Source organism: Oryctolagus cuniculus, chromosome 9, assembly GCF_964237555.1.
Source record: "Oryctolagus cuniculus chromosome 9, mOryCun1.1, whole genome shotgun sequence".
NCBI classification, from domain to species: domain Eukaryota; kingdom Metazoa; phylum Chordata; class Mammalia; order Lagomorpha; family Leporidae; genus Oryctolagus; species Oryctolagus cuniculus.
The window spans coordinates 81,666,121-81,692,158 of record NC_091440.1 but is presented as its reverse complement, the minus strand read 5'-3'; the positions used below and the strand labels follow the sequence as shown (position 1 = coordinate 81,692,158).

Genomic DNA, 26,038 nt, shown 5'->3' with positions numbered 1-26,038 from the left:
CCAGCCTCCCTCCTGATTGTCTGGTAAAGCAGTAGAAGATGGCCCAAGTGCTTGGGCCATGCACCTGTGTGGGAGACCCAGAGGAGGCTCCTGGCTTCTGGCTTCAGATAGGCCCAGTTGCAGCTGTCGCAGCCATTTGGGCAGAGAACCAGTGGAAGGAAGACCTCTCTCTGTGTCTCTTCCTCTCTCTGTGACTCTGCCTCTTAAGTATAAAAATTCATCTTTTTTTTTTTTTTGGACAGTCAGAGTGGACAGTGAGAGAGAGAGACAGAGAGAAAGGTCTTCCTTTGCCGTTGGTTCACTCTCCAGTGGCCGCCGCGGCCAGCGCGCTGCGGCCGGCGCACCGTGCTGATCCAATGGCAGGAGCCAGGAGCCAGGTGCTTTTCCTGGTCTCCCATGGGGTGCAGGGCCCAAGCACCTGGGCCATCCTCCACTGCACTCCCGGGCCACAGCAGAGAGCTGGCCTGGAAGAGGGGCAACCGGGACAGAATCCGGCACCCTGACCGGGACTAGAACCCGGTGTGCCGGCGCCGCTAGGCGGAGGATTAGCCCAGTGAGCCGCGGCGCCGGCCAAAAATTCATCTTTAAAAAAAAAAAAAAAGTTCAGGGAAAGTAGAATCAAAAGGTGCTTATATTGGTGCAGAAATTTTTGGAATGCATGCATAGTTTGTTATAGGCATTTTATACGGACTTTTTGAAGACCCCTTTGTATGCATGTATTTCAGGGTTTTTTTGCACCAAAATAAACTTAACCTTTAGTTCCATTTTGATTGAACTTTTGTTGGTTCACTCCACAAATGGCCACAGCCTCCCAGGCTGGGCTGATCCAAAGCCAGGAGCTTCTTCTGGGTCTCCCACATGGATGCAGGGGTCCAAGCACTTGGGCTGTCTTCTGCTGCACATTGGCAGGGGCTGAATCTGGAGTGGAGTAGCCACTTCTAGAACTGGCATCCATATGGTATGCCAGCACCACAGGTGTCAGCTTTACCTATGCCTCAGTGCTAGCTCACGGCAGGTTCTCTTGAGTCCTTCATATGCAGCCTATATGCTGTTGAAAGTGGTTTTTCCCTGAAAAAGATGCAGCAGAGAAAGAGAACTACAGACCAATTTCCCTTATGAACATAGACACAAAAATCCTCAATAAAATTCTGGCCAATAGAATGAAACAACACATCAGAAAAATCATCCACCCAGACCAAGTGGGATTTATCCCTGTGCTGAAATATTTCCTTTCCAGAAGACAATCTTTGTATCTTAAACTTGGTTTCTGATTGGCACAGCTTTTAAAATTATAGATTGTTTCCTGTGGATTTTTAAGGGAAGAAAACCATTTTTTTAAAAGATTTGTGAGGGAGTTGAAATCTTCAATGTGGAAGATAGCAGTGCCATTTTCTGTGTTGCAGTTCTTTCTGTTGCTAGTTTGTATTCATGGAACGCTGTAGGTAAAAAATTAAAAATTCAATTGCAAAAGAGTAATTATACTAAATGAGTGATTGCATTAATTGATCTGTAAAGAACATATCATATTTAACTGATACTGTTAGATAGGTAAATGGTGAAAATTGTGGCTAACAGGAAGTACCAGATAAAGTAAGATAATAGAATTGTAGTTTTAGAGCTGGAAGGTGAGATGAGGATGGAAATTAGGACTGGGCATTTAACCGAGTTATTTGTGCCGTTTAGTATTTTAAAGTGGGAAATGGAGGGGGAAGGATAGAGGGAGAGAAAAAGAGGGAAGAGGGGGTACAATAAATAAGAGGGAGGGAGTAAAGACCATATTGTGTAATTGCGGTTTTGTAAAGGCAGAGGTGTTTTTAAGTTGCGAAAATTTGCACTTTTGTCTCTGGCTAGAGCATGTAACATAGAGCATACCTGTTGGCCTGTTCTCAGTTTAGTTCAGTTTCAATTTTTTTTAGGTTTATTTATTTAAAGGTAGAATTACTGAGAAGGACAGACAGATCTTCCATCCATTGGCTCACTTCCCAAATGGCCAAAATATCTAGGGTTGGGCCAGGTTGAAGCCAGGAGCCTCTTGAACGCCTCCCATGTGGATACAGGGGCCCGGGGTCTTGGGTCATTCTCCGCTGCTTTCCCAGGTGCATTAGCAGAGAGCTGGATTGGAAGTGGAGCAGCTGGAACTCAAACCATTGCAGATGGTGCTTAACCCACTTACAGCACCACCCCCTACAGTTCAGTTTTAAGAAAAAATGTTAGAGAAAAGTCTGGAAGTTTATTAGTTTTAGGGATGCTTTTTAAAAATACATTACTAGAAACACTTAGAATTGAAACATCTATAAGAAAACTATCATCTTAAGCTTGAGTCATGTCTTGTATTCTATTTTTACATATTTACAGTAATATAAATAATTGTATATTCTTTATTTCTCATGGAGTCTGTATATGTGTTTCCATCTCCTAGAGGTGCTTTGTGTTTTTTGGGTTTGTGTTACAGTGCTTGTTTTTACAAAAAAGTCACCATTCTATGTATAACCACATGTGTGTACACATACTCACTTGAACAGTAATGCTTTTCTCACTCTTAGTACATTAGTTTAGGTTGGTTGGTACTGATAAGACTTGTTCTTTAGAATGACTGTGTAATATTCTATACTAAAGATTTATCACTCTTCATGTAACTGTTCCTTGTTGATGTCCGATTTTTTTCGTGTCTTTTCAATATAAACTGCTGAGATAAATATTGTACATTTATATTGACAGTTTTATTTGAGAGAAAGTTGGAAGAGAATTACAGGGTTGAAGATGAAGTGTAGTAAAAGTTTATGGATATTATTAGCCTGCTTCTTTTCAGAAAAGCTATAATAATTCACATTGATTTCATCTGACAAGTCAATGATTTTCAAATTTTTCCATTGAGACTTTTCTTGACAAGAGGGGCGAAAGTATTGGAGTAGCCATCACTAAGTTCAGCCAGAGCAGTTCTCTTTTAATATGTTCAATATATTGGATATTGTTTTAACATTCCAGATAAAAGAGTACGTTTCATGTTTAAAATGAGTTTGAAGAATCACTGCTGTGTGTAGATTTTCCTTTTATGTCAAAGCAGACTTGTGATCTCTAGCTTTGTCAATGGCTTGTATTGGTTCTGCATTCCAATAGAATTGTTTTTACTAATCACACATAAGTACTTCATACTTTGGCTTGCATTGAGGGTAAAAAAGGGTAGTGAAAACTTTATGCTTATTCTAGGTTTGTTGCAAGGTTATTTTCCTTTTTTTTTTTTTTTAACTTTTATTTAGCAAATATAAATTTCCAAAGTACAGCTTATGGATTACAATGGCTCCCCCCTCCATAACTTCCTTTGTATCACTTACTGATGCATGATGGTTCAATGAAGACTCAGTTATCAGAAAAAAACTTTATGCTCCCTGGCAACTCTTGTTTTTAATTTAGTTGATATTAATCTTATGGTATATTTTTGTTTATCTTACTCACTTTGTCTTTTGAAGACAATGATTTATTACTTATGTACTGTAATTCAGTGCTTTACTTTAAAAAAAAAAATAAAACCAAGAAGTTGTGTGTTCTTTTATTGTATCCGCAGTCAAAAGCATTTGGGTATAATAGATGCTAAATAAATATTTGTCAATGAAAGAATGAATGGTGTGAATCTGTATTGTGGCAAGTTTGATTCTCTTTACTTTGGCAGAGCTTTATGTTTTAGAGATCAAATACATAGATAGAAAATTCAGCCCTCTTTTGTGAAGATTAAGGGCTTTTATCCAAGTTCTCAACTGGGTGTAACATAGGCTATGAGTAGTCCTGAGAGTTAAGCAAGGCTTGGAGAAAACAAAAACAAAAACGCTTTGGCTGCTCTAGAATATGAAATTGTATACCTGAAGTTGTGTTACTTACTTTTTTCTAAATTTGTTTGACTATGAGAATTGTCTGATACATTCCTTTGAAATTCAGAATCTGAAGAGCTTCCTCAAACCTAGTGAATCAAAATTTTTAGAGGAGAGACCAGTCCATCTTTATGAAAAGTATATAAACAAAAAAATTAGTTTTCATCAGATGATACTGGGACACTTGGATTTTCACAAGCAAAAATGAAATTGTATCCCTATCTCACACTGCAGATTAAAAATTAGCTCAGGGTAGATTAGGTGCCTGAATATAATAACTTTGTAAATTCTCAGAAGAAAATATTAGAACTTCATGACCTTGGATTTAGCGGTGGATTCCTAGATACGATACAAGCAGCATGAGCAATAAAAGAAAAAATAAAAAAAGACTTCATAAAAATTAAAAACTTGCGTTATCAATAGACATTATCAAAAAAAGAATCCAGCCTATCAGTGGGGGGGAGGGGAATTGTAAATTGTGTGTCTAATAAGGATTTAATATATAGAATAGAGAAAGCACTCCTATAACCCAATAACAAAAAGATAGCTAGAAAATGACCAAAGATTTTCAATAGACAGATGATCCATAAGCATATGATAAATGCTCAGTTCCATTAGTTGTTAGGAAAGTGCAAATGAAAACCGCAGTGAGATTATACTTAACATCTCCTGGGGTGGCTGTGATAAAGAAAACCCAGAAAGTAACAGTATCTGAAGATATATAGGAATATCTGAACTTTGATTTGCTGGTGTAGCCAACTGCTACTCTCGCAAAGAGTTTGGTAGTTCTTTAAAAAGCTGAACAAAAAATTTTCATGAGACTTAACAATTCTAATTATATATTGAACAAAATTGAACACAGACTTGAACAGGTATTTGTTCAACGGTGTTCATTGCAGCATTTTTCACAATAGCCAAAGTGCAAACAACACACATGTTCATCAACAGATAGATATAAACAAAATGAGGTATAACACATATGTAGTCATAAAAAGGCATGCAGTTCTGAAACATGTTATAACTTGGATGAACATTAAAACATTATGCTAAATAAAATTAATATATAAAATGACAAATCCTTTATGATTCTGCTTATATGAGGCAGTTAGATTAGGCAAATTCAGAGAGATTGAAAATAGATTAGAGATTTTTAGGCCTAGGAAGAAGAGGGATGGGAATATATTCCTTAATATTTAGCAAATGTCTTTCTGTTTTGGATGATGAAAACTTTTGGGAAATACATGGTGATGATGGTTGCATAACATTGTAAATATAATTAATGCTACTGAATTGTTTATTTAAAAATGATTAAAATGGAGCTGGCATTGTTGTATAACAGGGAATGCTGTCCCCTACAATGCCAGCATCCCATAGGGATGCTGTTTAGAGTCCCAGCTATTCCGCTTCCAGTCTGGTTTCCTGCTAATGGCCTGGGAAAAGCAGTGGAAAATGGACCAGTGCTTGGGCCCCTGCACTCATGTGGGAGACCCAGATGAAGCAACTGGTGGCATTAGCCTGTTTCAGCCCTGGCCATTGGGGCCATCTGGGTAGTGAACCAGTGGATGGGCAATCTCTTTTCTCTGTCTCTCTCTTAGTAACTTTAAATAAATAAATAAATAAGTCTTTAAAAATGATTAAAATGGCAAACTTTTGTTACATATTTGTATATTTTACATAATAAAAGTTGACAATGTGTTACACCAAAAGTTATTGAATTGTGCATTTTAAATAATTGTTTTGTATGTGAACTATAGCTCAGTGAAAGTGTGTAAGAAGCAAATAAACATATGGATTGTATGTTGGTACAGCACTTAGGGTACTCCTTGGATGCCTGCATCCAGTATTGGAATGCCTGGGTTGGAGCCTTGACTCCACTTCCATCCAATTCCAGCTTCCTGCTTATGTGCATCTGGGAGGCAGCAGGCAGTGGTTCAAATAGCTAGGTCCCTGCCATCCACATAGGAGAACTGGATTGAGTTCCAGGCTGTTGGTTTGGCGTGGCCCAGCCCTGGCTTTGCTGGACTTGTGGAAAGAGAACCTGGATTTATTCCGCCCTCCCTCCCTCCCACGCTTTCTCTTATTGTCTGTCTGTCTCTGCCAGCCTTTGAAAACAGCAATCCAAATAAATTCAGAAAACAGGTATCCATGTTTGGGTAACACTACCATAGAACAAAGTTGTTGATTTTAATCCGGAAGAATAAAAGATAAATGTAGGCAGTTACCTTTTATAATCATATATGGTTATATATGGACTGGTCAGTTTCCCAGTCAGGATGATATAGTTGTAAAATATCCCTAAGTTGGTGAAAAAAAAAATCCCTAAATTCCTTAGGTTTGCAATTATTGGATGTAATCCAATTAAGAATAATGGGTGGAGGGTGTTGGGAATGTTTTGTGCGGTGGTAAAGTAGATTCTTAGGACATCTGAATCCCACATTGGAGTATCTGAGTTCAATTGTTGGTTCAACTTCTGATTTTAGCTTCCTGGGAATGTGCATTTTGGGAGGCAGCATATGATGGCTCAAATAGATGGACCCTACCAACCATCAGGGACGTCAGAATTGAGTTCCTGGTTCCTGGCTTTGACTTGGCGTAGCCTTAACTGTTGTAGGCGTTTGGAGAGCAGCAGATATGAGGTCTCTGTCTGTTTCTCTGCTTGACAAATAAAATGAAAAGTTAAAAAACTGAAAAAAGTAATATTAATGGGTCTTGGTTAAAATGTTTGTGTATTCCCTTAGAATTAAAATCTTCAGGAATATATTCAGATTTTTATATCTGTTATGATTTTGGTATATCTCTCCCATTATAGAGAAATTCATTGAGAAGTTTATCAAAATAAACTTTTTGGTGAACTTGACATCTAAAAGTTTTTTTTTTTTTTAACCTTCCCTGAATCTACGAAGTATACTTGTAAAACCTTTAAAGCAAATTAACTAATTAAATGTTTATCATTATGGCTACTCTGTTAATTTAAAGCATTGTTTCAGAGTGAGTGAGATTGAGAGCAAGCTCCTATTTCCTGATTGTCTCCCTAACTACCTCCACTGTCTGGGGCTAGCCCCACTTTGAAAACTGTTTTCATTCTGGATTCCCCAGGTGGCAGAAGAGTTAGGGAAAGTAATAGGGCACCTGAGCGTGTACTGGTTTTGGTCTGAGATGGATTGAGTGTCCGTTCTAGTAGTGTTAGCAAGACTGAACTCCTTTCTAGATTCTAGATCCTAGAGCATTAAATCAACTGGTCCAATTTCTTTTACATTCACTCTCACTGATTTGTGCATGTGTATACACACATACATGTACACAGAATCTAGCTAAATCACTCATTATTGCTATGGTGTGTATTTTTGTAATATCAGTTAACACTTGTGATTACTAAGTAGGGAATGAAATTTGTATTATGTATATTTGTATAATGCAAAAGTCTCACTGGTAATGAGTGTCCCCCAATACGTTAACATTTGAGAGCATGCAGGGACACTCTTATTTTTTTTTTGACAGGCAGAGTGGATAGTGAGAGAGAGAGACAGAGAGAAAGGTCTTCCTTTTGCCGTTGGTTCACCCTCCAATGGCCGCCACGGCAGGCGCGCTGCGGCTGGCGCACCGCTCTGATCCGAAGGCAGGAGCCAGGTGCTTCTCCTGGTTTCCCATGCGGTGCAGGACCCAAGCACTTGGGCCGTCCTCCACTGCACTCCCGGGCCACAGCAGAGAGCTGGCCTGGAAGAGGGGCAACCGGGACAGAATCTGGGCGCCCCGACTGGGACTAGAACCCGGTGTGCTGGCTCCGCTAGGTGGAGGATTAGCCTATTGAGTCGCGGCGCCGGCCAACTCTGTCTTCTAAAGAACATTTCCACAGTGTATGATGATATACAGAAATAGCTGAAAATACTTTTGCTAAACTGCCTTTTTTTAGAGGCAGAGGGTTTAATAGTGTAAAAATAAAAATACCTAGTCTTTCTAAGTAAGTTGTTTGGTAAAGCTCCGTGTAGCCATGAAATAAATATCTGTGAGATAGTTTCCAGATATTTAACAAAAGAATTGGAGAACTCTGTTGCTAGATTTAGAAATTTTTTTTTAAGATTCATTTATTTGAAAGAGTTACAGAGAGAGGTAGAGACAGAGACAGAGGTCTTCCACCTGCTGGGTCACTCCCCAGACCTGCTGGTTCACTCCCAACAGCTGTAGCTAAGTTGATCTGAAGCTAGGAGCCTCTCCCAGGTCTTGGGTGCAGGGGCCCAAGGACTTGGCGCTGCTTTTCCAGGTAATTAGCAGAGCTGGATCAAAAATGGAGCAGCTGGAACCTGAACCGGTGCTCATATGGGATGCCTGTACTGCAGGTGGAGGCTTAACCTACTGTGCCACAGTGCTGGCTCCTCAAAATATCATGTGCTTTTATCTTTCTCCTTAAAGGAAGCTCCTTATGCCTTTTTGGGGGGTGTGGGTGGGTGTGGGTAAATGAATTGCCATTATCACTACTCTTGTACTTTGTGGCCATTGTTAAGTAAAATAGAGGTTACTTGAATGCAATGACTGCCATACCATGACAGTTGATCTGATAACTGAGATGATTGCTAAGGGACTAACAGACTGATAGTATACTACAGTATGGATACTCTGAAGGGAAGATGTACTTGTGGAATAGGGCAATGCAAGATTTCATCACACCATGTATTATGGTGTACAGCTGAAAGCTGATGGATTATTTCTGAAGTTTGTTTAATATTTTTGGATCTCAGGTCAATGAGACCATGTATAGTGAAACTATGTATAGTGAAACTATGTAATTATTTTGTGTCCATAGACAAAGGTTTTTGGATGTTTGGAAGGATTTAATCATATAATTTGTTGTCTTTAGTATTTTACTTAGGTAATGTTTTCAGGGCCCATTTATGATGTATCAGATATCATTTTTTTATCTTTTTAATTGCTGATTGGTATCCATTGTATGGACACACCATATTATACATTCATCAGCTAATAGAAATTTGGATTGTTTATACTTTTTGTATTAACAATACTGCTATGAACATTATTGTAGAAAGTCTCTGTGTGGATATAAGTTTTCATTTTTCTTGGGTAGATACCTAGAAGTGGAATTACTGGGTCATAAAGTAAGTTTATGTCTTAACTTTTTTTTTTTTTTTTAAGATTTTATTTATTTGAAAGGCAGAGAGGATTTGTTTCTCTACAACTTCACTAGCACTTACTGTATAGTCCTTTTAGTTAGTCATCTTAATAGTCTAGTGGTATTTAAGAAGATATTTGTGTCTTGAGCCCATGGGTGATACATTTTTATTTCTGTTCAGTTTTCTCTGATTTTCCAATATTCTTTATTTTTTCTCACTTTTTAGTTATTTTCACTTTATTTGAAAGGCAGAGAGACAGACACACATACACACAGATGTTCCTTCTAGTTCACTGGAGAAATACCTGCAACAGCCAGGGCTGGACCAGGCCACAGCCAGGATCCCAGTACTCAGTCTGGGTCTCCCATGTGGTTGGCAGGGGCCCAAGTTGTTGAGGCCTACTCACTGCCACCGTGAGTGAAATTTATGGAAACTGGATCAGAAGTCGAGGAACTGGGACTCAAACCAGGCACTCCAATATCTGATGTGGTTGTCTCAGGTGGCATCTTAGTCACTGTGCCAAATGCTGGCCCCAGATTTTGCCCTGTTCTGATTCTTAATTTCTAATCCTTAAAGAGCTTGCAGTAGAAACCAGACAACTTGACCTCTTGTCCTGGCTGTGCCATGTGACCTATGACTGTAGGCAGGTTTGTAAACTCGCTGAACTTCATTTACTTTATCTGTAAAATATAGGGGTAATTCCTGCTTTTAGTTTATAGAATTGTGAGGAACATATTATGTGTATGAAAGAGCTTTGAAAATCACTGTGAAATATTTCTATTATAGCTGCTGTGCTTGCATATAAATAAGAAATGCTTACATGGATGATGGGCAGAATTGGCAGTATATCTTTATGTTATGGTGGTTTTACTCTATCTACTTGGCAAGTAAAATCCTCATGGAAGTTTTTCCAAAGCTGTTTGGGATCTGGGTCTTAGGAGATTCAAGTATGCTTCAGAGCTTGGAAACTCTTAGGTTAAGAGCATAGGCTTTGGAATTCAGATACAGATCAATTTCAGTTTAGTTGGTGAATAATTTTAACATAGTTGTTTAGGCTCTGTGAATCTCAGTTTCTTCATTTATACAATGGGCATAATTATATAATTCCTTAAGAAAATTTATGGAGTTCTTGCTTTTTAAATAGCACTGTTTTATACATTAGTCATGCAGTTGTGAACAAATCAGTATCACTATTCTTGTAGTTTAATGTTCAGAGAGAGGAGTAGGTATTAGAGAATTAATATATACAAAATTAATATATACATTATAAGTTCTTTGAAGGAAAAGTACAGGGTGGCATGAGAGCATGTATTAGACATTTCATTTAGATTGAGTAAATTTTGGACAGCTTCCCTGATTGACAGATGACACTTGAAAAATCAGTATTAGTTGAGTATGCAGACTATAGGGTGAGAAAAATTTTTGAAGCGTAAGAAATAACATGCTTGTGAGACAGGGATTTTGGTATGATGTTCTTAAGGAACAGAGATGCGATTGGAGTATAATGAGAAAGTGGTCAGATTGGTGTATTTAGAAGCTCACTTGGCTACTCCTCCGCCTGCGGTGCCGGCACACTGGGTTCTAGTCCCGGTGGGGGTGCCGGATTCTGTCCTGGTTGCTCCTCTTCCAGTCCAGCTCTCTGCTGTGGCCTGGGAGTGCAGTGGAGGATGGCCCAAGTGCTTGGGCCCTGCACCCGCATGGGAGACCAGGAGAAGCACTTGGCTCTTGGCTTCGGATCAGCGCAGTGCGCCGGCTGTAGCTGCCTTTTCCGGGGTGAACCAATGGAAAAGGAAGACCCTTCTCTCTATCTCTGCCTATCAAAAAAAAAAGGTTTTTCTTTCTTTCTTTCTTTCTTTTTTTTTTTTTTTTTTAATTCGACAGGTAGAGTTATAGACAGAGACACAGAGAAAGGTCTTCCTTCCATTGGTTCACCCCCAAATGGCTGCTTCAGCTGGCGTGCTGTTCCGATCTGGAGCCAGGTGCCTCCTCCTGGTCTCCCATGTGGGTGCAGGGCCCAAGCACCTGGGCCATCCTCCACTGATTCCCGGGCCACAGCAGAGAGCTGGACTGGAAGAGGAGCAACCGGGACAGAATCCAGTGCCCCAACTGGGACTAGAACCCGGGGTGCAAGCACTGCAGGCGGAGCATTACCAAGTGAGCCGCGGCGCAAGCCCAGAAGTTACTTTCATGGCTTTGGGAACCTATTTAGGAATATTAAGCAAGGCAGTGATAAGAAAAGATAAGCATGTGAAGATTCTGGCTGCTATTTGACAGATGAATTGGAGATAATTTAGATTGTAGTAGAGTGCTAACAAAAATACAAGTGGATTTCATTTAGATTTTACAGATAGCTTTTACAAGACTTGCTTGATTTTTTTTTTTAATGTTGAAAGGAAATTTCTGAGAATAATTCCTACGTTTGTGAGGAAGAAGTAGAAGCATGAAGGTATCACATACTAAAATAGAGTAGACTGAAGAATGAGAATTTTTTTCTTTTTGGAGGGGGAAGAAGTTGAGAGACTGTTATATAGCTTTGTTTGTCTTAAGTTCATGCTGTCTTTGAGAATATCAGAGTGGAAATGTTAAGCTGAAAGTTGTATGTGTGTCTTGGAGTTCAAAGGAGACATCAGGTGGGGTACGTATTTATTATTTTAAGGTCTTTGAAAGAAAATCTGGGGCAGAAAGCTTAGGAGAAAAATGTAGACCATCTCAGGGCCGGCGCTGTGGTGCAGTAGGTTAATCCTCCTCGTGCAGCACCGGCACCCCTTGTGGGCACTGGTTCTAGTCCCAGCTGCCTCTCTTCCAGTCCAGATCTCTGCTATGGCCTGGGAAAGCAGTGGAAGATGGCCCAGGTACTTGGGCTCCTGCATCCGCTTGGGAGACTGGGAGGAAGCTCCTGGCTCCTGGCTTCAGATTGGCGCTGCTCTGGCCATTGTGGCCATTTGGGGAGTGAACCAATGGAAGGAAGGCCTTTCTCTCTCCCTCTCACTGTCTGTAAATCTACCTTTCAAATAAATAAATAAATAAAATCTTTAATAAAAATGTAGACCATCTCAGATTCAAGGACTAGCAAACATGTACTTCTTTCTTTTTCAAAGAATGTCTCTGTGTATGTGTGTATTAGAGAGAGCACATGTAAGTGAGCAAGTGAGCAGGCATACACACAGGTGAGCACTGGAGCATTCCCATGTGCTGGTTTACTTCCAGATGCCCCCAGCTAAGCTGGGAACTCTATGCAGGTCTCTCATATGGGTGGCAGGGACCCAAATAACAGCCATCTGAATCCCACCGTGTGTATTAGCAGAAGGCTGGAACTGGGAGCCTGAGACAAGGATCAAACCTGTGTAAGGGCATCCTAACTGGAGTCTTAACAGCTAGGCCAAATGCCTGCCCTCACTTTCTTGTTCATGGTTGATGTAACATAGCCAAATTACAAAGGGGTATATAGGAAAGAAAGGTTTTATTGGTATTTTCTGTAGTCTGTCACAGTGACCATGACAAAAGCATTATTACTAATGATGATGGGGGAGGAGGGGTGAAAGTGAGGAATTGTTTCAAAGCCAGATTGTATTATAAAAGGTGAATGAAAATTGAAGATGAGAAATATAGATTATTTTTTGAGAAGCTTTATGGTGAAAGGTAATTTGAGAGAGAAGACATCAGATGGGGAAGGTATTTGTAGTCTAAGCAGATGTGTTGTATTTTCTTTCCCCTCCTGCCTGACTGCCTGCTTTCTGTCCAAGAACAGAATGTATTTGAATGCCCAGAGCAAGGAGTTAGTGGACATAGAGGATGTTGATGCAAACAAAATGAGCGATTACTAGTGGAGTGAAAATCTGAGAGACCCCTACAGGGTGGGATTTTGTGAGCCTGTTGGAGGGCTGTTTTTGATTTGAGAAGTACTTTTTCCTTTATTGTCATAGGAAGATCCTGTTTGACAGAACTTTGATTTTCTCAGTGAAGTAGAGTCGACGAGTATGGGAGAATGGGTACTTGATATTTGATTTAAATAGAGAAAGTACTTAATTTGATTTTTTTTAAAAAAATTTATTTATTTATTTGAAAGTCCAAGTTAGAGAGAGGAGGAGAGGCGGGGTGGGGGGGGGGGCGCGGGTCTTCCATCCGATGGTTCACTCCCCAGTTGGCCACAACGGGCCAGAGCTGTGCCGATCTGAGGCCAAGAGCCAGGAGTTTCTTCCGGGTCTCCCACGTGGGTGCAGGGGCCCAAGAACTTGGGCTATCTTCCTCTGCTTTCCCAGGCCACAGCAGAGAGCTGGATTGGAAGTGGAACAGCCGAGTCTTGAACCGGCGCCCATATGGGATGTTGGCACTGCAGGCAGCGGCTTTACCCGCTACACCACAGCACCAGCCCCTTAATTTACTTTTTAAAAAATATTTATTTATTTGTTTGAAAGTCAGAGCTAAGGAGAGACACAGAAAGATCTTCCATCCTCTGGTTCACTCCCCAGAAGGCCATAACTGCTGGGGCTGAGCCAGAAGCCCCAGCCGTGTCTCCCACCTTGGTGGCAGGGGCCCAAATACTCGGGTCGTTGTCTCCTGTGTTTTCCAGGCATTAGCAGGTAGCTGGATTGGAGGTGGAGCAACTGGGACACAAACTGCTGCCTAATGGGATGCCAGTGTCATAAGCAGTGGCTTTACCAGCTGTACCACAATGCTGGCTCCTGAACGTACTTAATTTTATCCTCCACAAGGTGGGACATTGAAATAACTGACTATAGAAATACAAATCATTAGGGGGTCTGATGTTGTTGCCTACTGGGTAAAGCTCTCAACTGCAGGCTGGCATCCCATATGGACACCAGTTCCAGAGTTGGCTATTCTGCTCTGAACCAGCTCCCTGCTAATGGCCTGGGAAAAGCAGTGGAATGTGGCCTGAGTGATTGGGCCCCTGTTTGTACCTATGTGGGAGACCTGGAAGAAACTCCTGTTTTCTGGCTTTTTAGCCTGGCACAGCCCTGGCCCATTGCGGCCATCTGGGTGAGTGAACCAGTGGATGAAAGATCTCTGTCTTGCCCTCTCTGTAATCTGACTTTCAAATAAATAAAAAAATCTTAAAAAAGAATTCAAATCACTCAATGAATAGAGACAGTAAATTTTTTAAAAATTTATTTATTTATTTATGAAAGAGTAACACAGAGAGAGAAGAAGAGGCAGAGAGACAGAGAGAGGTCTTCCATCCCCTGGTTCACTCTCCAGTTGGCCTCAATGGCTGGAGCTGTGCCAATCTGAAGCCAGGAGCCAGGAGCTTTTTCTGGGTCTCTCATGTGGGTGGAGGGACCCAGTGACGGGGGCCATCTTCTACTTTCCCAGTCCATAGCAGAGAGCTGGATCAGAAGTGGAGCAGCTGGGATTTGAACTGGCGCCCACATAGGATGCTAGCACTGCAGGTGGTGGCTTTACCCGCTATGCCACAGCACCAGCCCTGATAGTATTACTATTAATATAAAAAATTTAAGTAGATTTAAAAAAACATTTTCAGTGCTGTTAGAACTGTGCTAGTTGAGATATTCCAGGACCCCAGACATTTTTTCCTGTTTGAACCAGTTAAACTTTTACTCTTAGGACATTGGTGGTCCTAAAAAAGGACATATGCAAGAGTGACCATGTTTGCTCTTTTGTAAAAACAGTAACAAAAATATGAACTCAGTAAATTCACTCTTGAAAAGAACTTCCTAAAGCATTTAAAATTATAGTTGTCCCTTGATTTTTGAAGGATATTTGTTCCAGGTATCCCCTCGGATATAAAAATCTCTGATGTTCAAGACTTTATATAAAATATCATAGAATTTACATATAACCTAAATTTAAATACTTTCTGGATTCTTATAATGCCCAGTACAATGTGAATGTTATGTCAATAATTGTTATGCTATATCCTTTAGGGAATAATGGAATGAAAAAAATCTGTATAGCTAATTTTTTGTGTGTGAATATTTTCCATCTGAGGTAGGTTGAATTTGCTAATGCAGAATCCATGTATACAGAGGGCGCACTGTACTACTTTATCAGAACACATGTAAGGAATAACTATTAGATACACTTATTTGAGTTAATAAAGATTAATTCAAACTGTGTGTTGGGTTAGGGTAACATTGTATATGGAATAAAACATCTTTGTTTAAATACTTAGAAGATATGTCAGTGCAGCCCTAAGGTATTCATTCAGGGGAAAATAATATAATTTATTTTATCTTTCATCTCTTGGGAAAATTTTTCATTAGATTTTTAGTTGTCCCTTGGCAAGAATAAGCCTCACTTCTTGCACTGCTTAATTACTATGTACTAGAAGGATTGTCTTTATAGAGGGCACCATCTGCTGGTTGTAAGAGGTACCAGTTGTGGGGAAGATTACCTTCTGCAGTTTATCAGACTCTTCACAAAATCTTAATGTTTTCCTTCTAATTCCATCTCAAACCTGGAATGAGTCTTAGGAGGAATAGCTTTTAATAAACAGTGAAGTTAGGGATGCTAGTAGTGGTTTGTTTTGATTTTTGTCACTATGAACTTAATGTCATATTGTTAATTTTCAAGAAAAATGATAATGAAAATGGCAGTTGCCAATCTATTTCTTCCTAAACCAATGAAAAATTTGCTTGCTATTGCTGTTATTGCACTTGTCCTTGCTCTTCAGTATAATCAGTGCTTTATTTTTCTTTTCTGCTCAGTGATGAGTTCATGCATGTTTTCTGCAGTCTTATTTAGTTTTATTTCTGAATAGTTATTTATATATGTTAATATCAGATTGAAGAACGAGGATTTCATTGAATTTTTTTCTTAGGACTGTTTAGTGTGATTTTAAAATAGTGATATTTCTTGTCACAACCATTTTATTTGAACTTATTTAGAGCTCATTAACATTAGAATATTTTCTTGTGTATTACTTTTTTCATACTGGATATTAAAATATTATTTTTGAATTTAACCATTTTCTGAAAATGTTTCAGTTTATTCTTTTAAAGTAGAGTAAATTTAAGTTATAATTTTACTATAAATTGGTAACTTAAAAGTTTGTAATCTTTAGGTGGAGAAAGAAATTAATAAATCAGCACCTTGTTTAGTAAAGATAGTATATAATATAGATTCTCATGCAAAGAAGTTTTATATAAAACTATTTTTTTTTTTTTTGACAGGCAGAGTGGACAGAGAGAGAGACAGAGAGAAAGGTCTTCCTTTGCCGTTGGTTCACCCTCCAATGGCCGCCGCGGCCGGCGCGCTACGGCCGGCGCACCGCGCTGATCTAATGGCAGGAGCCAGGTACTTCTCCTGGTCTCCCATGGGGTGCAGGGCCCAAGCACTTCGGCCATCCTCCACTGCACTCCTTGGCCACAGCAGAGAGCTGGCCTGGAAGAGGGGCAACCGGGATAGTATCCAGCGCCCCAACCGGGACTAGAACCCGGTGTGCCGGCACCGCAAGGCGGAGGATTAGCCTAGTGAGTCGCGGCGCTGGCCTATATAAAACTATTTTTAAGTGTAGGTACTATTTTTCATTTCTCTCTTCTACCTAAAATGTGAATAACTGAGGCTCCCCCAAGTCAAAAGGAGTTTTGTTGGGTCATTTCTTTGACATTCTGTTTCATCTCAGAGGAGCTGCTCTTTATCAATACATTTTCTACAAGTGAAGATTCTATTTATTTTTCTATCTCCTTTGTTTCTCAGCAATACTTCTTTTCTGCTTCCTTTTCCCCCTTACCTTGTAACTAAAAAACTAGTGTCTATTTGAGAGAGAAAGAGTGAGCGAGTGAGCATGCGGAGTGGGAGCAGGTGTTCCTGTCTACCTGTTCACTCCTCAAATGCTGGAAAGGGCTGAAGCTGGAAGCAGGGGATTCTGTCCAGGCTGCTCAGGCAGATGGTAGAGACCCAGCTACTTGAACCATCACTGCTACCTTTCCTTGGTTCACATTAGCAGAAAGCTGGAATCAGGAGTTGGGAATGGGCTGCAGTCCCAGTCACTGATATGGGATGCTGCTGTCCTGGCTGTGTCTCAACCACCAGGCAGAATACCTGCCTCCCTTACCTTGTAAAATTTTATGTTCATCCCCAATTTCATTCCCCTGTAAACTTTTCTTGAAGATCAGCCTACCAAGTTCAAGGTAATATTTGCTGAGGTCACTTTTAAATATTTTCACTGAAATAATTATCAGTCTATACTGCCCTTTCATTATCTCAGTTTTTCTTTAGCTTTTCTGACAACTATCCTTATTTCATACTTTTCTGAACTTAGTTCTATTTTTTTTTTTTTTGGACAGGCAGAGTGGATAGTGAGAGAAAGGTCTTCCTTTGCCGTTGGTTCACCCTCCAATGGCCGCCATGGCCGGCGCACCGCGCTGATCCAAAGGCAGGAGCCAGGTGCTTCTCCTGGTCTCCCATGGGGTGCATCCCATCCTCCACTGCACTTCCTGGCCACAGCAGAGAGCTGGCCTGGAAGAGGGGCAACAGGACAGAATTCGGTGCCCCGACCGGGACTAGAACCCGGTGTGCTGGTGCTGCAGGCGGAGGATTAGCCTATTGAGCCGTGGCGCCAGCCTTTAGTTCTATTTTCCTTCCTACTCTCCTGTTGTCCATCAATTTTAGGTATTTCCTCAAGGTTCAGTCTTGCTATCTCAGCTCACCCTACACATTTTCTTTGTTGATCTTGTAAATCCACAAAGAATGAGCACTAGACAGTATTTGAGTATTTTCTTTGACTTTTCTCTAGAACTTTAGATCTGTAATCTATAGTTGCTTTCCCAAGATTTGAGCTTTCTCAGATTTTTTTCCCCTTCTTCTCTGTTGTTATGAGGGCAGAGATTGTGTATATTTGCTTATTGCATCTCTAGCACCTGGCATAGTGTAATATTCTCAATAAATATTTAAATATAAAAATTTCCAGGAACAAAGAATTTGACCTAAAATTTTTTTACTTTGATTGTTAATCATTGAATCAGCTTTCTGGTTTTGTAGTCATTGTCTGCTGTCAACTCCTTATCACTTTTTTATCTAGAATTTTCCAGCAGTTTTTTTTTTTTTTTCTAAGATTTATTTGAAAGAGTTACAGAGAGGAAGAGGCAGAGAGAGACCTTTCATCTGCTGGTTCACTCTCCAAATGACTGCAGTGGCTGGAGCTGAGCTGATCCGAACCCAGGAGCCATGAGCTTCTGGGTCTTTTACATGGGTGCAGGGGCCTAAGGATTTGGGCCATCTTCTACTGCTTTCCCAGGCCACAGCAGAGAGTTTGATAGGAAGTGGACTCTAACCAGCACCCATATGGGACGCCTGCACTGCAGGCACTGGCTTTACCCTCTGGCTTTACCTTTACCACAGTGTTGGCCCCCTGCAGTTTCTTAACTATTTTTGTTGTATTTGATTTCTAACCTGTGTGGTCTGTACTGCCTATTGAAACCATAATTTTCACCAAAATAATTGTTTAATTCTAGTATCCTCTTATTTATTGATTTTCATGATGCACAGCTTTTTTATTCTGCTGAGGCAAGCAGAGAGACATTGTTCCACATCAGGGTTTGTGGAAAAGTTGGAAGCCTGTTACATTTATCCACCTTTCTCTGTAATGATTTGTCCTAGATCTTTGCTGAATGTATTGTTTGGTTGAAAGAATACAGCTATGACCTTGGTTCTTGCTCAGTAGTGTGTGTGTTAATCTGAGTTCATGAAATTATTCCTCTATATCATTTTCAAAAAGCTGTTGCGGGGGCCAGCGCTATGGCGCAGCGGGTTGAAGCCCTGGCCTGAAGTGCCGGCATCCCATATGGGCTCCTGTTTGAGTCCCAGCTGCTCTTCTTCCGATCCAGCTCTCTGCTGTGGCCTGGGTTGGCAGTGGAGGATGCCCCAGGCCCTTGGGCCCCTGCACCAGCATGGGAGACTCCGAGGAGGCTCCTGGCTCCTGGCTTCGGATTAGCACAGCTCTGGCCGTTGCAGCATCTGGGGAGTGAACCATCGGATGGAAGACCTCTCTCTGTCTCTGCCTCTCTATGTAATTCTGACTTTCAAATAAATGAAAATAAATTTAAAAAAAGCTATTGATTTTTGACTATATTTTTTAAAATTATAACTCTTTAAAGATTTATTTATTTATTTGAAAGTCGGAGTTACAAAGAGAGAGAAGGAGAGGCAGAGAGAGAGAGAGAGAGAGAGAGAGAGAGAGAGAGAGGTCCTTTATCCACTGGTTCACAACCCAGATGGCCACAATGGCTGGAGCTGTGCCGATCTGAAGCCATGAGTCAGGAGCTTCCCCTGGGTCTCCCACATGGGTGCAGGGGCTCAAGGACCTGGGCCATCTTCTACTGCTTTCCCAGGCCATAGCAGAGAGCTGGATGGCAAGTGGAGCAGCCAGGACTCGAACGGGCGCCCATATGGGATGCCGGTGCTTCAGGCACCCACTGTGCCACAGCGCCAGCCCCTAGGTTATAACTCTTAACAAGGAACTCTTTTTGTTTATGGTGTGAGGCATGGGTACACTGTCAGTTTTACCCCATCCTTTCCTTACTGATCTCCTCTGCCACTGTTTTCCTTAAGTAAGTCTCTTGTTTATGTGGGTCTGTTATTTTTAGGCTGTCTTTGGTGTTTGAGCTTTTTGTGCACCAGTATCACACTGTCTGAATTTCATCAGTTTTATATTGTGTGTGTGTGTGTGTTTCTTTTTAAGATTTATTTATTTTGGAAGTCAGAGTTGGGAGAGAGAAAACTTCCGTTTGCTGGTTCACTCTCCAGATGGCTACAACAGCCAGCGTGCTAGTGCTTGGCCAGGCCCATGTCAGGAGCTAGGAGCTCCATCCAGATCTGAATTAGAAGTGGAGCAGCCTGGACTTGAACTGTTGCTCATATGGGATACTGGTCCCATGCCATGGCTTTACCTGCTATGCCACAATGCTGGTCTCTATATTGGGTTTTTAATATCTGATAGAATTAAGTTTATTCATTGTGTTTTTTTTTTCTTTAAGTGTCTTCCTTTTTTTGGGTCTTTTTTATTTACTTACAGATTTTTAAATTTGTCAGATTTCTTAAAAGATAAAGGTGTGATTGGGATTGTACAGAATCCAGAGACAATATGGTTTTCTTTGTAAAACTGCATCTTATTGTTAGATGAATTCCTAGGTTGATTATGTTTTTAACCTGAATTGGATTTTTAAACTGTGATGTTTATATGAACAAAATTGACTTTGATTTTAAAACTTTTTTCTTTTGAAATACAGATAGAAAATTGCAAAAAATAGTACAGAGTTTTTGAACCCTTCCCCAACTGATGACACCTTATGTGCTTGCAGTATAATACCAAAACCAAAAATTTGATATTGGTACATTACTGTTAACTGGATTACATGCTTTATTCAGTTTTCTTTAGTTTTTACATGACATTTTATGTGTGTGTGTCTCTGGGTGTATGTAGTTCTGTGTAGCTTGATGCCATATATAGGTAGGTATATCTATCATTACAGTCCAGCAGGAATTACGTCATCCTACTTCTCATTCCCATCTCTGTTCATTTGCAGCTGCTAATCTGTTTTCCAGTGCTAGGTGTTTTTAAAAAATCATTTAGAAATTCTTAAATGAAACCATATAGTTTATGACTTTTTGAAATTGGCTGTTTTCACCAAGCATAATGACTAGAAGTTATTACAGGGGCCGGCATTGTGGTTTACTGGGTTAAGCCACTGCCTGTGACTCCAGCATCCCATATAGATGATGGTTTGAGTCCCAGCAGCTCCACTTCTGATCCAGTTCCCTGTTCATGTGCCTTAGAAAGCAGTGGAAGATAGCCCAAGTTCTTGGGCCCCTGCACCCACATAAGAGACTTGGGTGAAGCTCCTGGCTTCAGCCTGGCCTAGCCCTGGCTCTTGCAGCATTTGGGGAGTGAACCAGCAGATGGGAGATCTGTCTGTCTGCCTCTTCTCTCTATAACTCTGACTTTCAAATAAATACATAAATAAAATTTTTAAAGTTATTACATACATCAGTAAATTATTTGATATCCAGGTAGTGTTCTGTTGTATGGATATATCACATTTTAACCATTCACTTGTTGAAAAACACTTGGATAGCTTTCTGTTTTTTGGTAATGTGAATAAAGCTATTGTAAACACTTGTGTCCAGATTTTTATATGAAAATGTTTTCATTCCTTTGGGATAAATACCTATGAATGTGGTTGCTGATCTGTATGGTAAATGCATATTTGTAAGAAACTACCAGTCTGTTTCACTAGGATATACCATTTTACATTTTTTTTTACCAGCAGTATTTGATAAATCCAGTTTCCTTATATTCTTTCCTGCATTTGATTATCAGTATTTTTTATTTCAGCCATTTAAATAGTATTTAATTGTATTTCTTTGTGTTTTAATAGCTAATGATGTTGAACATCTCTTGGTGCGCTTCTTTGCCACCTGTATATCCTCTTCAGTCAAATGTCTCTTGAAGTTTTGCACCCATCATTGGATTTTTAAAAGTGATGTCTTTTTCAGAGTTCTTTTTAGATTACAGGTGTAAGTCCTTTGTCAGATATATGTCTTTGTAGATTTTTTTTCTCAATTTTTAGTTTGTCTTGTCATCATCTTAACAGTTTCTCACAGAAAAGTTTTATTTTGAAATCCAGTTTATCGATTTTTCTTTTTATTGATCATACTTTTGGTTTCATTTCCAAAAATTTTTTCTATTCCTAATGTTCTAAAAGTTTGGTAGTTTTGCATTTTAGAATAAAGTATGAAGTGTTGAGTTCGGGTTTTATTTTCTCTTTGCCTATGGACGATCCAGTTGCTTTAGTACTATTTGTGGAAAAGACTTGCTGCTGTATTACATTGCTTTTGCACCGTTTAAAAAAATTGTTTTTGGTATATTTGAGGTCATTTTCTGTATTGACTGTTCTGTTTATCTATGTATGTATCCCTCTGCAAATATCCCATTATCTTATTGTGGCTACTATATATAGAAATTTGTAAAATATTTTCTTTATTCTTTTCCATAGTTGTTTCAGCTATCCTATTTCCTTTGCCTTTATGTTTACATTTAAAAATAAACATTTTTATTCACGAAATGTTTTGCTGGGTTTTGGTAGAATCCTGAAACTTAAAATCAATTTGGGGAGCATTGACATCTTCACTATATAGAGTCTTCCTGTTGATGAATGTGATATGTATCTTGATCATTGAGGACTGTCTGTGATTTCCTTCAGTGTTTTGTAATTTTCAACATGTGTGTCCTTTATGTATTTTTCTAGCTTTATAATAATTAGTAGAGATGGAGAAGAAATTTTAAGTAGTATTGTATTTTAAAGCTTAGGTTTCTGTTTGTTCTTTGCTAGTAGATAGAAACACAAAGAGAGGGAGATGGAGAAATAGATAGATAAATAGATATAGAGATATTAATTCCCCCCATCCACTGATTGATTCCCTATGTGCCTGTAATGGCCCAGGCAGAAGCCTGGAACGCAATCTAGGTCTCACATGGGGGTGGCAGAGATCTTGTCATTACCTGCTGCTTCCCAAGGTACACAGTAGCAAGAAACTGGAATCAGGAGCACAGAGCTGCGACTTAAAGCCAGGTACTTCAAAATAATGGGATGCTGGCATCGCCAGTAGTATCTTCACAACTGTGCCAAATGCCCTTGACCTTTTCAGAAAGAAATATTGCTGCATTTGGTTTTCTAATTTTGTGTTTAAGAGTTTTGCTTGTGTATTTTTTTAAGTTATCATTGGATTTTGGTGTCATAGTTATGCTACCTGTTGGATAAAGTTAGTTGACGAGTTTGACCTAGTGGTTAAGATACCACCTGGGGACACCTGCCATCTCCCGCAAAAGATAACTCACTGTCCTGGCTTTTAGCATCATAGAAAGGATCTCTGTTTTTAAACTCTTTATGAAAGTAATCACAAACACATTTTGATATAAATGTAGTCATATACTTAGTGTTTTCTGTTTGACTTCTTTAATCTTTTTGTAATATGAATCCATATTTGAGTTAAAAACTAAGTTTATTTTGGTGTAGAAAAATTTACAACCTGTGCAAGATTTGATCCCAGTAAATTTTCCATGAATTTTTTGTAGACCCATGTATACATATCAAAATTGTTGTGCACCCATATCAAAATTGTTGTGCACCCAATAATTGCTTTTGTTTCCAAACACATATTATTGTGTAAAACCATAGTTAATTCACTTGCATAGCTGTATTGCTTTTCATTATGTGAGTATGCTAGTTTATTCATTTTACTGTTGATGGGCATTTGTGTATTCTATTTTGACTACTATGAATAGCATTGCTGTGAATATTTTTTGTATGTTTTATCAAAGAACTCTGTACTAATGTATTTCTGTTAATAACAAGGAGTGGGTCCTAAGGTCATTTACTTTTACAAAACTTGGTATTTATTGTTAGTGTTTGCATGGTATATTTTCTTACATTTTTACTTCAAACACTTCCTACATTTTAAAATTATGTTTTTTAAGCTCTCTCTACTAAATTTTGAAATCTTAACACTTTTGACCTGTTCATGTATATGAGGTTACTTCTGAAAGTTCGTGAAAAAAAAAAAAAAATGCATTATTTGATGTTCTGACTTACATTGTTACTTTGAGAAGTCATCTCCTGTTAGTTTAAATTTTGTTCCTTTTATGGTAATATGTTTGCTTTAAGATTTTGTTTGATTTCTGGAATAACATTATTATTTTGAATTTGATCCTGTTTGACTTCTTGAATTCAAGGAATGATGTTCTACGATATTCTCTATAGGTATTTGGCCTCTGCCTCATTCTTCTTTATATTTCCACAAATCATAGGTTACAGTTAGACCTTTCTAAGCTTTTTTTTTTGTGTGTGTATTCATTCCAGCTTTATGATTCTGTCTGTTGCACTCTGGATAATTTCTTCTGACCTCTTTTTCCAGTTCACCAATTAAAATAGTTTTCACTATCTGCCAATGCACTAATCCGTTGAGTTTTAAATTTAAGTTACTGTATTTTTTTTCTATTTTTAGTTTTACAATTTTTCTAGCTTACTCTAACATTTTTTTACTTCCTTAAATTTCAGATTTTCTTTTTAATTTGTTTAAGGTTATATGTATGGTAGTTTTATGTTCTGTTTAATTCTTATGTCTGTTTTTGGTGTCTTGCATATTTGCAGGTTCTTGGTCATGTCTCAGTTCCTTAGGTGCATGATTATTTTTTCTTGACTTGATACTGCTCATTGTCCTAGAAACATCGGAGTAGGAATTCTGAGTGCTTTGGATAGAATTCGCCCTTCTCTGGGTAGGACTAGGATTTTATTACGTTAGGTGCTTGGGAAAACTTCCACTTAGGCATTCCACTGAGTACATGTTTTGAGATTCTTTCAACCACTTAGGTTATGTGAAACTCAGTAAATATATAGTCTCATATCCAAAATCTAATTTGCTTTTTGTGCCCTGAATCTGTTATTACCTTGCTCTGTTTTACACCAGAGCAGCCTTCTCTGCTGATCTGGTAAGGGTAGAAGTGAAGAAAAGGACACATGTTAATTTCTGGTGTACCCCTCTCCTTTGCAGGTGTATCTGTTTGGGTTGAGATACTGTTTTACGTTAATGGCAGGGAGTTTGTCTTTCTGGCTGGACAGATACAACTTTATCTCTGACTGTTTTGCCCTGCGAAATAATCAAAACTTAATCTTATATTGTTAATATTGAGAATTGCCCCTAGAGTATAAATAGATACAATGCATCCCTGTTTTTTCTGGATTTTGGTGTCAGTAATTTGTAGTGCTTTGAAAAACATGCTTATTTTGGAATTTTCCCCTAGTATTTATAGTTTTGTTGTTGTTGGAGTGTTAAATAGCATTTCTTGCCACTAATACAAATGAAAGTAAAAAGAAAAAGCTTCGTTTTTTGAGAAAACAATTTTGGAAAATATTCAACAGAGTGATTTTCATTAGTTAAAGTGATGAGTTACAATAAATTAGAAAGTAGTTATAAATTTTAGGGGGTGGGACAGGTTAAGTTTTAGGAATGTTATTTATACCTTTTTTGTTTTTTAAACATCTAATAGTTTTCTTGTTTTAGGGGTAAAAACATTTCCACCATGGCTCATTCAAAGACAAGGACTAATGATGGAAAAATCACTTATCCTCCTGGTGTCAAGGAAATCTCAGACAAAATATCTAAAGAGGAGATGGTGAGACGGTTAAAAGTGAGTATAATTGAGTATTTTTATATATATATATATATATATATATATATATATCTGCTTAGAGTATGAGTCTCCTGTGGAAACCGCATAGGACTGTATCTTGTTAGGGCAAGTTGAAAAGCAAATCAAAGCAGAAAACAGCAGATAAAGGATTGAAGAGGCTAGAATGGATAAAGAACTGTAGGGATTCCTTGGCTCTTGCAGTTAGAAAGGTGAAGCTTGGATTTTTCTAGGGCCTTTTATACTTGGGTATAAAGAAAAGTCCACCATATATACTCTACATTCCTTTTTGTTTATACAGCGTTGGTCTCTTTTCTCCTATATCTTCTAAAAATAATAGTTTTAATCTGAGAAAGTAAGTTTTAGGTCTCATACTGAGTACTCAAGCTATATTTTACTTGTAAGTTTTTTGATAGTAGGTTAAAGAGCTTGACTGTTAGCTTCTCCTTTTGCTTCTGACAGCATGCAGCAATGAATGAGATTGATGGTGAACACCTGTAGATGGCAGCAGTCACTGTATGGCTTAAGTCTCTGTATTTGAATAATGTTTTACCTTTTCCTCAGGACAGTGATAGTCCATGTGATAGTTAAAATGATAGAAGAAGCATAGTGGCCAAGGAGAATGTTAAACTGATTTATCAGTAAGTTTAGATGGTCTTTAGTTTTGAACATTTTTTTCTCTTTCAGGTTGTATCTACTTAGACATTTATGTTATTTCGTATCATTACTTTCCTGCATGCTGGGGCTGAAGTATTTTCCTTAATTAATCACTGAAGGCACAGGATCCTTAAAATGAACTATTTTATATTGCTACATTGTCTATTTTTATAAGGAGAAAAGGATGTTAAATACCCTATAATTCCTCTTAAAGTGTTAATATTATACAT

The 26,038-nt window shown here is 38.9% G+C and overlaps 1 protein-coding gene across 3 annotated transcripts in view; it reads left to right on the top strand.

The window, feature by feature from the left end:
• Positions 1-26,038, top strand: part of PDS5B (PDS5 cohesin associated factor B) — a 202,544-nt gene that overhangs the window by 30,444 nt on the left and 146,062 nt on the right. For all 3 annotated transcript variants that reach the window (XM_051831824.2, XM_051831821.2, XM_051831820.2), the window contains exon 2: positions 25,025-25,151. In XM_051831824.2, coding sequence (XP_051687784.1) covers positions 25,044-25,151 — 108 coding nt within the window. In that variant the 5' untranslated portion in view covers positions 25,025-25,043. The remainder of the gene's footprint in view (positions 1-25,024; positions 25,152-26,038) is intronic.